This window comes from Ambystoma mexicanum, chromosome 10, assembly GCF_040938575.1.
Source record: "Ambystoma mexicanum isolate Mex_15411 chromosome 10, UKY_AmexF1_1, whole genome shotgun sequence".
Taxonomy (NCBI): domain Eukaryota; kingdom Metazoa; phylum Chordata; class Amphibia; order Caudata; family Ambystomatidae; genus Ambystoma; species Ambystoma mexicanum.
This window is the reverse complement of record NC_090932.1, coordinates 227,739,652-227,752,481: the sequence shown is the minus strand read 5'-3', so window position 1 is coordinate 227,752,481 and position 12,830 is coordinate 227,739,652. Positions and strand designations below refer to the sequence as shown.

General features: G+C 45.5%; 1 protein-coding gene across 1 annotated transcript in view; it reads left to right on the top strand.

Annotated features, from left to right (window-relative positions):
- Positions 1–12,830, top strand: part of HR (HR lysine demethylase and nuclear receptor corepressor) — a 410,325-nt gene that overhangs the window by 269,339 nt on the left and 128,156 nt on the right. Inside the window, exons 12-13 of the mRNA XM_069617740.1 lie at positions 6,394–6,568; positions 7,638–7,713. Of these exons, the coding sequence (XP_069473841.1) occupies positions 6,394–6,568; positions 7,638–7,713 (251 nt within the window). The remainder of the gene's footprint in view (positions 1–6,393; positions 6,569–7,637; positions 7,714–12,830) is intronic.

Here is a 12,830-nt window from a genome sequence, read left to right as displayed (position 1 = left end):
AGATCTTCCAGGTCCTTTTCCAGTGGTGTGGGGAAGAGTGATATCACTCTTTGTAAGGAAATGCAGTACAGTGGCTTTATTGAAGAGAGCTGCCTACACCTGGCCTTTGAGACGTCTAAATTAGGCATAGAGATTAAGCTTTGCTATGAGGTACCATGCATTCGGCATAAGGAGATACGTGATGCTTTTGCTGATGGACTGAAAGGTCTTAAGGTGGATGTGTGGGGAAAGCTTGTTTCTGTCCTTGTTAAGAAAGCGTAGAGCAATAGTTGGTTATCCTGGGTGTATTTTTGACCACCTAGTCACTGACTCCCAAGTCCTCCATGTGGCTAATGCAATGGTGAGGATTTAGATGGTCTCTCAGGGTACGAGTAGGAAACACCTACGAACTAAGACTTTATGCAGAAGAATACGTTTTCCTAGTTCATTGGCTGCTAGAAATGTAAATGCAGTTGTTGATTAAAACTAGGTACCATGATCCCCCGGGTCGTGGCATCTGGTGGGAAAAGCAGAGGAGTATCTGTCTGTGGATAAAGCAGAAGCACTGAAATAAGTAGGTGCAGATGGATATGAAACCCCAAAAACATGGCTTGCAGTCTGGGCTTGTTATGTCGGACATGGACTGCCACCCAAACCTAGTTTGGCGGCAGCTGGAAGCCATGTGCGGTATGTTTTTCCTAGCACTCACCGGGGGTGCAAACAAAGCAATCATGTATATCTTTTGAGGGAGGGAATTTATTTGGAAGAGTAAACTGGATTGCATGGTCACAAAGACGATGCCGCCTTTCAGCATTCAGAATCATCAGGGCAGGCTGGGGAATACATTTTTGCCATACAAACCTTTTAAATGAGCGTTCACCAACCATTCATTCAAGGAAAGTTGAACACCACCATCAGCCGCACTGACATTGTCAGGCCAGTTGAGCCCTCAGAGTTGAGCACGTTCACTAAGCCAATGCTCAACAAACCCTCAATATGTTGAGGATTTCTTGAAGTTTAGTTGAGTTTTGATTGCGCAGTTGGAAGGAGTGCATGGAGTTGAGCATGTGAAAATATCAACCAGTGCTCAATTCCAGTTCAGTTGAGTAGTAGTTGAAAGCTCCTGGTTGAGCGCTCTATTGAGTTTTTGGTTGGGGGTTGGGGGGGAGGGGAGCCGGGCATGTAACAGTGGATCCAACAGACAACCTGAGTAGTCTCACATTAAGGAATGTTTGAGTATCACAAATGCTGCCACAATGAACTGTGGAAAGAGTATGCAGGAGGTAACAACAGAGGTTTTCCAGGTTCCCAGAGTGTAAATAAAAGTGTTACACTCTAAAATATCAGGCTTGCGCCATCTTTAAACTCTTTATTCACAATCTAGTCGATGTTAAGCAATTTTGCATGTAGAGTGGACGTAGGAACACAATTACTGTTTCCTCTTTGCATTCCTGCCCTGGCTGAGAAGTCCACACGATTTTTCGCTAGGATAACCTTACCATGCTAGCGTTAAACCAGTGCAATCCGCCCGTTGGCAGCATTGGCTAAAAGCAGGCACATTCCATAGGAATCCATTGCAAATGCCTCCCGCAAGTGTAACCTTCTGGAGGCATTTACGCTTTTTGCTCTACCGAGTGTAAAAAAAGAGTGTTACGAGGATTTCAGCTGTTTTAAGAAGTCTATTTTGTGCTTCATAGTGCAAAAGACCACACTTGCACAGACAGCACTGATTTGAATGAAAATGCAACGGTCAGCGTCCCCCCTCTGTGAAATGTACTCCTTTATTTAATGCACGCGAGAGAGTTTTAATTGAGTTGTGTTTTGTTCCTGAAAATAGAAACAGAATATTACATTCGAGTGGTCGCTGCAAAAAGGCAAATTTAAGCTGTCGGCTTGAGCAGAAATGTTGTGTGCAACTCTGGCGGAAGGGCCTGGCCGCTTCCAAGTCTGTGTGTTGGGCTCCTCCTCCAGGGCTCTCCTGGGATTCTGCACCATGTAGACATAGAAAAGGGATTTACTGCTCCCATGCCGTCATTCTCGGAAATGCTGCAGATACCATGATGCTGTGGGCAATACTTGTTTTCCACCTGCCATGCAGGCATGGCGTGGCATGGCAAGCATGCCATGACAGAATGGCGGAGAGAAACAAAGGCTGATGCCTTTGCTCGACTCACTCACGTTCTCCAGGCAAGAACTGCCCACAGATACCCTGTGGCAATGATTTGTGAGGCCCACTGCAGCATCACAGCTTATTGGTGCAGTGGCTATGCCCAGTCTGACGAGGTTCAGAAAATCCCCTTACACACCACATGTGCAGCGTGCAGGTTCAGCCGCGGAGCACCCAATGTAATGAATTGGTCTAATCAGATTTTGAACAGGCCGTGAGAGGGTTAAAAATTACTTCTGCCTGGCAAATGGCACTAAACTGCGATCGCATCAGAAAGTCTGGGTGCTGTGCCCTGCGTGGGCGTGTGGGCAATGTGCCGCCAGAACTCTTGCATGGGAGAATTGGTGGATGCGGGTAGGAACTCGATAAAGCCCATTTTCCTGGGTTTTTCGCTGCATTCGCCGATTCCATGTAATAATGTCCCTGCAAAAATGTCTCCAGACAAAAATGTTGCGGTTGAGACATTATTACATTTTACAAGGGGAGCAGGGGACATCCCTGCAACCCATCACCATATATAATGTCCCCAATGGCTTTTCCTGATGACATTATGAAGGGGGACATTATTTCCTGATACCCATTCGCCAACCTTTGAGGGAAACTTTTATTTTGCTAGAGGTTATATAAGAGCTTCCCTTAAATCGGTGTATTCCATGCTGTTTTTTCCCACCCCTCATCCATGGAAGGCAGAGGAAAGACTCCATAGATTGGGCCCTGAGAGTCTTAGAGGAACATCCAGAAAGGGGGGAATATCACATAGAAAGGTATTGGTTGGGGGTTTGCTTCTTATTGCATATTTACCCAAATGTTATGCAGCATCAAATAAGACTGGACACAGGATAATATGCAATGCAGGAGATACTTAAACCAGCAACTTCAATTAATGAATCTTTTCTTTTTTTTTATTACGTGTGTTGGTTGAATATAACCATTTAACACTATGCAATAAACAAAGTATGAACTGCATAGTTGCATTACCAGAAAAACAGTCAAACCTTTATAGATAAAACATCCAAATGTTAAAATCACAATATGATCTTAAAAACACAAATTAATAAGTTTCAAAATGTCCTTCCATACATAAAACATTGCAAAGTCCAGCGGAAGATTCTCTCCTGAATACATTCTAGATCAAGTCTGATCAGTTTGAATGGTGTTTCTAATTTTTTATAGCGCATTTAATACCGGTGGCCTTTCTCTATGCACGGGACAAGGATTCAAATCTGTTTTGCTCTGCGTGGTCTTGCTTCCAAGCAAAACACTTTGCCCCTGAGCTATCCTCCCCGTCCCCAAACTTAGTCTACTTAGACTTCTTTGCATACTTTTTCAAAACATATTGACCTTCAATCTGATACATAAGACACTAACCACAAACAGTTCTTTTTTAAAGCCCCTGCAACCCCAAGATTAAAAGGGCGAGGGAGGGCATGATCTGATCTTTCACAGTCTCTCCGAACGTTCAGATTGGTTAAGTGCAAAAGAGAGGAGTGGGGATAAGAGCTCACTACAAAACAAGGGCAACAGTGAGATTGAGGAGCAGAGTAATAAGAACAAAGTAATACACGGACAAGAGGCATTTGTCTGGAGAAAAAAAACTTTACTAACGGCCGGTAACGTATGAGCATAGTTATGAATGCTCAGCAGGAAAACCGGAGGCTTTCGTGAAGAGGAAGGTCTCCAGTTGCATCGGGGGAGTGAAGGTGGTTCTCTGTTTCTCTGATGGCGACCGGCAGACTCTTCCAAAGGCAGGATCCCGCAGCATCCACCCTAAAGATCTCAGGGGGCCTAGCAAGTAGGCATCATTTTGCTATCCGTCTGAGATGCAGTGGTCATTTGACCCAGTAAACTCTGCCGATCAGGCGGAGGAATTTGACAGCAATGTGACGTCCGACCAGAAGCCAATGCCCGGGCAGAAGAGCAAGGGTGGTGTGGCCTCTTCGTTTGAGGCCAATCTAGCTGCATTTTTCTGGATTATTTGATATTGAAGGATGAGATTACTGGGCAAATTAATGAGAATACTGTTACTATTGCCGAGGCATGACAGCGCTGCAATGGAAGTGATCTGCACTCTTTGCAACACTTTGAGGCTCAGAACACGGTTCCTAAGGACATGAAGCTGTGGGTGGGATTATTTTGTGAGTTTCTAGACCTGTGAAGCAAATATTGTGAATGATCACATATGACTCCCGGTATCTGACAAAGGAGATATGGGTAGATGCAAAGGAATGGGAACTGGGAAGTGGTGTTCAGGCAGAGGCTCTTGTTTATCACCCAGTCCTGAATCTGAAGCAGATATGGGATGAGATATGATGGTGGGCTGACACAGCTCACTGGAGACTGAAAGCAATGCAAGTGTCGTCCACAAAGGGGTGAACAGTGATTGATAATGGAGCAATTAGATCAGGCAGAGATGTCAGGAAAGCATTCAAAGGCCACCAGGACAAGGGTGATCCTTGTGGATCTCCGCAGTGGTGGATGTAGACTTGGGTAGGAAAGGACGAGATGTGACATTAATTTCCGTGTCAGGCACAAGCAATGTGATATGGAGGAGAGCTGAACCAGAAATGCTGAATATTTAACAGGAGGATAGAATATTTAACCATGTCAAATGCCATTGACAAGTCGAGTAGGATGAGAATGGAAGGGAATTTGAATCCAGAGATGTCAAAATCTCATGGCTCGTGAAAATAAGTGCAGTTTCTGTGTTTTTCGATGCTTCAGGGAGGTTAGCTGTGCGTGATATTAGAATTGATTTTTAAATGGGTCACAGGTGGTCGGAATTCAAAAGTTGTATGTACCGTAATATTTTCTAGCTGCCATTAGTTGCTTCGGCTTTGTTTACCCATTGGTACTTGCAAATGACAGAAGGACATCATATGAAATGTTGTGCATGAAACACCTCAAAAGGCAAGGGGGCTGTTACATCAAATGTACGAGGGAGACCCCGAGAGGCCCTTTCTTAAAACAGAGGTCTCTCTAAAGTGAGTGACTTCATAACGCATCTGCACTAGCACTCTTGCCCTATAGTCTCTAGGGGCCATAGTTGCAGTTACACTAATGCAAAAGTGCATTGTGTGGATGTCACCCACCCCATACACAATGAAAATGAACATTAAAGATAAGATCGGCATGAAAAGGAAATAGACATCATACTGGATACAATATCACAGTTGCCGTGAGCAGCTTTACTAACACCCACTTTTTCTGCAGAGACGAAAGCCGGGTAACAAGGATGAGAACGTTTTGTGGTGTAGGAAGAATACAAGAGTTTTCCTGAATGATACAGACTCACACATCCTAGAACACTGTAAGGTTATAGACCAAAAGAATGACACATGAAATGGGATGACAAAGTGAATGGCTTGCCCCTGAAGAATGTCTACATTCATCAGGCACAGAAACATGTAGGGTGTATGCCTGAAGCCTTCGCAAAGGAGTTCATTTATATTTAGAATTTGGAATGATTCTTTGGTTTGGGGATGCACTACACATTTGTATTCAAGGTAATCTGTTATTTTGTTATGTGAAAAGTTATCCTTTGCTGTCATTTTGCCATGTAAAAATAGGTACAAGAAATTCATTTGTTTAAACTATGGATAGTCTTCCACTTGGGGAAGAAAACTTTTTTTATCAGAAATTGAAAACTTTTATAGAGAATGTTCTCAGATTCTACAAGAAACTGTTTATTGGTCCATGACCACAAGGAAAAGGAAATCAGTACAACAGCGCACGGCAGGCCCTAGATTCAGCGGGAGATCGTGTGTGGTGACACACAGAACTCAGGTTTTGTTCATTGAAATTACCTTGTAAGGGCAAAAAAGGGCATCCCACATTAGTAAAACAAACTTTCAAGGGAGAAGCAGAAGTACAAACAGGGACATCGACTGGAGCTTTCTGGGAGTTACACCTCTTTGCCCAAAGGCAGAGGAAGGGAAAGGTCAGAGTCCTTTGGCAGTGTGCGGATTCCTGAATGTAAGTTGTATTTAAAATAAGGTTAATATCTTCCCAGAAAACGGTAGTCCGATGTCTGCACATTTTGGGGAAAATCTCTCCTTGGAAACCGTGCTTTATCTGCCTTTACGCCATCAGTGATATTTTAACTGTTAAGCAGCACCTACATATAGATCATGCCTCAATGACCCCATTGTTACAGGTTCTGGGGAGCGGGGAAGGGGCAGAAGGATGCTCATTGAACAAGTTCTACCTCTGCTCCAGACTTTACCATGTTTCCTCTTTTAACCCTGCAGCAACCAGTCCTGGTTTCAGGTCTGAACAAGAACATGAAGACGAGCCTTTGGGGCCCGGGGCCCCTGAGACGGGAGCTCAAACAGCAGGTGAGGGCTGATTCCCCCTCCAGTGGCACGCACGCGGCAGACCCCATCAACAGCAAGGAATTCTGGGATAACTGTATCTGCAGCTCTGGTGAGCAAGCCAGGACTCGGCAATCCTGAGTCTCATCTTTATATGTTTTTCTGACTTCAAAATGCACGTTTTAAAAAAGGCAGAATGTGATACGCAGTGATGGGTGAAACGTTTGGCTCCTCCTAAAGGGCCAAAGGTTGCAGCGCGTGTACTCTGCCATGAAATTGCTGGTTCGACTTTAATTTTCCGTTGTTACAGTAGATCCTTCCTGGGGGCTGGGGAAGGGGTGTGTGCAATGGCCAGTCTCCCCACCACCTCATCCTTTTTCCACCCTTCCATGGGGGATTGTAACTCACATGCACTACTTGCCGGCTCCAGGAGTGCGCGCATTTGTGCAAAGCCAAGGAATCAGGCCTGCTGATGCGCCGCGCAACGCTCGCTTCCCTGCCTTTTTCACTGCAGCGGCCTTTACAGAACTGCATTCTTAGATGGGATATAACGGTCTTGAATACATGACCTTTGTCATATCGGTGGTCTCATCCGACATGACTCTGCAAAAAACTGGTGTTGGGGTGTTGGTGGCATAGTGGCGGCATGATTCTGCGTTCTTCGTGGCAGTGATATTTGGGGATGTGGTTTATCCTGAGGGAAGAGCTAAAGACCAGTTCATCGGAAGTCCGTTCTGTGCAATCAGTTTGGGGGGCGTGATAGAGCGGAAGATGTGAGCTGACTTGTAGGAATAAACTTCATAAATGGAGTACCTAACAAGTGTCAATCAATGATGTGTGCTCTGTGCAGCTCACTGCAGGATGCAGGGGTGCTTCCTTTGAACAAAGGGTGGTCAAGATGCCAGTCCAGGCTCTGGCGATGCACGCATGCCTTCCCATCCCTTGAGATCCACCTGAAACAGGAAGATTTGGAGAGTTCTTCAAACTCTCAATAGGACGTATTGGAAAGACAGCGTTTTTTCAGGGAGAACATTTGAAAAAATAACTTAACGAATGGCCCAGAAATGAGGGCTCTCTTGTCTTGTTGTACAAAGCAGTGTGGGCGTTGGGTTGGATGAGAGGAGCTGGAAGGGAAGGGGGGTTGCAGCCCAACTCAATAACCTTTCCTCTTCTTGCCTCAGAGACACTCCAGGGTGAGAAGATCAGAGGAGGACAGCTGAGGGGAGAATGGGGCCTGCAGGACCTGCAGCCCTGCTGGTAAGCGCGGCGCACAGCATGCACCCATCACAGTGTGTCCACTTCACTCTCTGCACTGGGTGATATGTCTTGCTCTTACCCAAGATCGGTGATCCGTATGCGGTGAGCGGGCACGAGAAGCCCAGTCAAGCTGTAAACAATTGAACCTGTGGTGTGAGGATCCCCGTAGGTGTGGGCAGCAGGTGCATTAACCTCCCAAGCTCAGTAGTATTGCCCTGCTGGGTTTTCCCAAAGCTTTCTGATCAGGACACCACCATAATTAGCTTTGGATTGTCTAGTGCCAAGGAGTATACTCGTCCTTTTTGCATAGACTTGCATAATAGACTGGCAGTTAAGGGGTTAAAAAGGACTATATCTGGTCATATGTTCACACGGTTAAGGGGGAAGAGGACTTACTTGGGAAACATAACTCGCCAGGGTGCACCCGATTGCCCAAATATTTCTTGGCGATTGGGTCCCTAGTAGCCCCGACGCCATTGCATATCTTACACGTCACAAAAACATAATATCACTAAGACACAAAATAAAGGGATATGTGGACAATCAAGGTGCTACAACTTTGGCATGAATTTCAAAAAGATAGTAGCAGTTCTGTGTTTACATAATTAAGGCATAAAAGCAACTAGGTTGGGAAAATACTTTCTTTTCCTGGAGTTGAGTCCTTGGTGGCCCCGTCACGAACTACTGACTTTGATGGTTGATCGCCCTCAATACCCGTCCTATAATTAATTACTAACGACCCACCTGCTTCTCCCACCACATAGGAGCATGGTCGTTAACATTCACTCATTAACCTTCAGTGTGTAGTAGCCCCACCCCCGCCTCCACATGCAATCCAGCTAAGTTGGTACTGCAAGGTGACTCCCCCAGTTTTCCCTACCTTTTGGGAACCTTCGAGATGAGACAGTCACTGGCGGCTGTGCAAATATAGACCATACCATTAATAGGGGTGCACATAATTTCCCTGCCATTCGACTTGCCATGCATGTAAACAAAAGGCGCAATATTGGGGAAATGATTTGGTAATACTGTCTGCATATGAGAAAGTGATGTACAAGAAAAAGATGGCTCTGACATGCATGGGGGGTTTGCTCATCCTTTCATATTCTCTACGGGTAGTTTTTGTGTGACTGTTTTTTTTCTCTCTTTTTGTTGCTGGTTGTGTTGTTGTGGGCTCGCATTATTGTTCAATGTATTTAGTGGATTCCTTTCATTCTTTCTCCCATTATGTTACTCAACTCGTTGTCTTGTTGTGGTTCCACAGCATTCTGTGGAGTTACTTCTCTTGGTTTTAGGGGAACTGCATTGTACTGTGCTTTGCTTGAGATTGTGGTGTATTTGAGCTGCTGTAAATAAAAATCTATACATTAAAACTATTGGGGAACCATTTTCATTAAACCTTTGATGTGCGTCAGACAGAAATAGCTAGGGTGAGGAGAAGAGGGGGCGTCTGGTCAACATTCGCTCCTTCTTTCGATCCACCGCTCTGCTGGGGTACTCGCTAGGTGCAAAATACCCCCAAACCAAAACCCTGCGAGGGAAGAGGAAATATACCTCTAGGTTTCGTCATGATTGTAAGATCGGTCAAAGATATAGTCTTCCCATTCCCTCAGAGAAGGACAATGGAAGCCAAAACGATTTCCCTCGCAGCCAATGAGACACCTGTGATTGCAGCACTGCTGGTAAGCGCGGCGCACCCCATGCATGCATCACAATGTGTAAACTAAACTCTTTGCAGTGGTGATATGTCCTGCTCTTACCCAAGATCGGTGATCCGTATGCGGTGAGCGGGCATGAGACGCCCAGTCAAGCAGTAAACAATTGAACCCGTGGTGTGAGGATCCCCGCAGTTGTGGGTTGTCTCGCTCAATGCCCTCTTCATACTTAGGCAAAGTGCCCATGGCTCGTCATCTTAACACTAAGACACTCAATTGGGGAGCCCATTGGCCAAAAGTTCTTCTCCCAGTTGTCATTGGTTGTCAGTCTTCTGAACCCCTTACCCGGGTTAGTGTGCGCTATTTAAGAACTTATTTAGTTAGTTCGTATTTGCTTCCTGTATAAGCGCCTAGCAAGTGAACGATAAATAAATAAATTAATACTTTATTGTGTTTGGTTCAAAAGGACAAACCTTTCACAATTTCTAAACATAATAATGGTGATAAAAACGAACAAAAATGTACAAAACTTAAAATATACACAATTACATGATCGTTTCCAACACTTCATCAAACATGTTAAAAATCTACATAAACTTTAAAATTAGTGCTATTTGATGACCCTCCATCACACTCCCCCAAAGTCGCTCCATCGCTTAACAGGAGCAGTTATGAACGAACCTAGAAAAATGAGTCGTTCACAAACCCTTTATTGCTCAGAAGGCGATCACAAGGAGTTTCATAGTTTCCGGTTGGGATCCTTCTTACACAGCTTACACAATCTCTTAGGCCCCCATGCTTCCAGAGTGGGAAACAGATTACATTTGAACCTCCTGTACCAAGTTCGCACTTTTATCGCCGTTATAGTGTTTAGAGATTGTGAAAGGTTTGTCTTTTTTTAACCAAACCTCAATAAAGAAAGAATGAAGACATTCCATAGCGCACCGAAGAAGGGTAACAAATAAATGAAAGGACTTCAGCAATTGCTTTCCTAAAACATCCCCCGCACAAACGGCATATGTTTAGCTGCACGCACTTCAAGATAAACGTCAGCGCACGTACACGGGCCAAAGTGCAGGTTTTCCTTGACACAGTAGGACCACTATCAATCATAAGCCAACAGCTCCCTCTAGCGGTGATAACAGGCAGAGCTATGCAAATTGGCATTGTCTCTATGTAGCTTAAGGCAACAGCTCCCTCTAGTGGTGACAACAGGCGAAGCTACTGGATCGCACAAACATACATCTGCATTTTATTATATTGTTGGATTAGATTACCTAGGCGCTTGACTAGATGTCTGCACAGAACACTGTGTTACCGGTAGACACCCAACCTCCCTAAATCCCCACTGCTAAAGGCATGGAAATGAACTCCAAAAATCTATATTGACCCCATTTGCACTTTTGCAGAATTCAGCGCACCAGCACTTTTCCACAATAACCTAAAATCCCAAACAGATATGTACTCAGCCAAACTCTCAGATTCTCAGTAAGGCCTCTGCTGCTCCTGCGTAAGGCTCATCGTGGCACTGAGAATCTGTCCCAAGTGGGGGCGCTTGAGATGAATAACATTGGCAGGTGCAGAGCCAGACTCAACATTTTGGGGGGCTGGGTGAGAGTTTTGAAAACTGGTTGTGAGTGGGGCCATTAACCCATTAGGCTTTCTACCACCCCCTGCCCTCTTCCTCTGAGTCTGGAGGGAGCTGAATAGCTATTGCGCCTTTAGATGCATCTTTCAACCCAACTCAGAGGCTATTCGGTTTCACAAAGCGATGCTAATTATTGGAAACCCGGGCCACTAAAAGCTAAGTTCAGCAAGTAAGCCTTTGGCTTCATTGCAAGTGGTGTTTGATATTGTCTGGGCAAGCTTTTCTCCTCTGTCACTGTACGTTTGCCGCCGCTGCCACTTTTGTGATTGTTTAAATGTAAATACTCTGCTCTCCCAATTGAGAAACTTGACAGGCTCTTGCGTTAGCACCCCTTTGCCATCGGCCCTCACTGAGCCTTGTGCTGGCAATCTCCTCAAAGTAGGTGGACTTAAGCCCTCGCAAGACAGGGGCCGGCACTGCCACTGAATTGTATGCAAAATTAAGCTTCTGGTTTTCAGAACTGGGCTCACCGGCCCATGTGTGGGCTTATTATTATCTACAGTATTGTTGTCTTCTTCTACACAAAAAATAAATAAATAAAAGAATTATAATAAATTAAGCTTCTGGGTGATTAGAGCTGCATCAGTGTAATCTTCTCAACAGGCAGCCGAATTGTGTCCATCTTTTCCGCTGGTAATGTGGAGTTGAGCTTTGCAGCCTGTGCTCCTGCCACGGATTCCTGCTCCGGCGCTCTTCTGATGCCTGCGGCGCGACGGACGAACAATGTGATGGGTGCAGGGGTTGGGTGAAGAGCGGCGAGAAGGAGAGTGAAGAGTTGATTGTTGAGCCCATACATGAATCCAGGCTGAATAAGGCAGTGATCCCCTCGGCCGGTCACAAAGCTCTCCTGAAAGAGAAAAGCCGGCATTAGACGGTCTGCATCCGCGGACACTCACCGGCCCTTCATGACATCCACACTCCTGCATCCCCTGCCGGCGGTGACCAAGAAACAAAGAGCCAGGAGTAATGACTGTGCTAAGCCTCTATACCCTCCTGCAAAGGGAGGGCAATTTCCAGAAGGGGTGGCATGGTGACACTGGAGAGGATTTCCTGGTGGTGCTCCTCACCCTCCCTGACCCATCTGAAGAGTGCTAGCATGTTGCGAAGAGAGAGTGAAGGGGCTTGCATCGCAGTCCGGGGCCTCCCTGTGCCCCTGGTATTATCAGGGCATCTCAGAGACTTGCATCTCATTTTGGCATTTGAAAGGATGGGAAGCCTGTGGCCACCTCTGTATCTTGGGACCTAACATCCAGAATTGTGGTCATCTGATTTGACCTGCCTCCATTTATTTATTTATTTATTTATATACAGGAGGAACAATGCTCTTTTGATCACAAAAGAACGTGCAATAGATAAGAAATCAGATTTGACGGGAAACACTGAGCTTCTTACAGTGGGGTGCGTTTGAGGGACATTCTGACCTGGTTGCGGTGGGAGTAAATTATACAGTCACCAGGGACAATACATAAGTGGACATACATAGATTAAGGACAACCAAGATTGGACATTATTAAGTGCAGGTAGGCGGTACGGCCAGATGTGCTCAGGATGTTACCATGATGGGCGAAGTGCTAAAGTGGAGGCAGAGGAAGTGAGACACAGAGGCAGGTTAGCAGCGAGGGAAAAATGTTAGCTAGTAGGCAGATGAGAGGTAGGTTGAGAGGTTAACTCAGAGGTGAGGAGGTAGGCTTTTAGTTTGGTTTTGAACAAATCCCTGTGGACTGTTTTTTGGATGTCCGGGGGAAGAGCATTCCCTGCAAGTGGAGCAAGAAGAGAGAACGAGCGGAAGCGAGAGGAAGCAGAGGGTTGGCAAG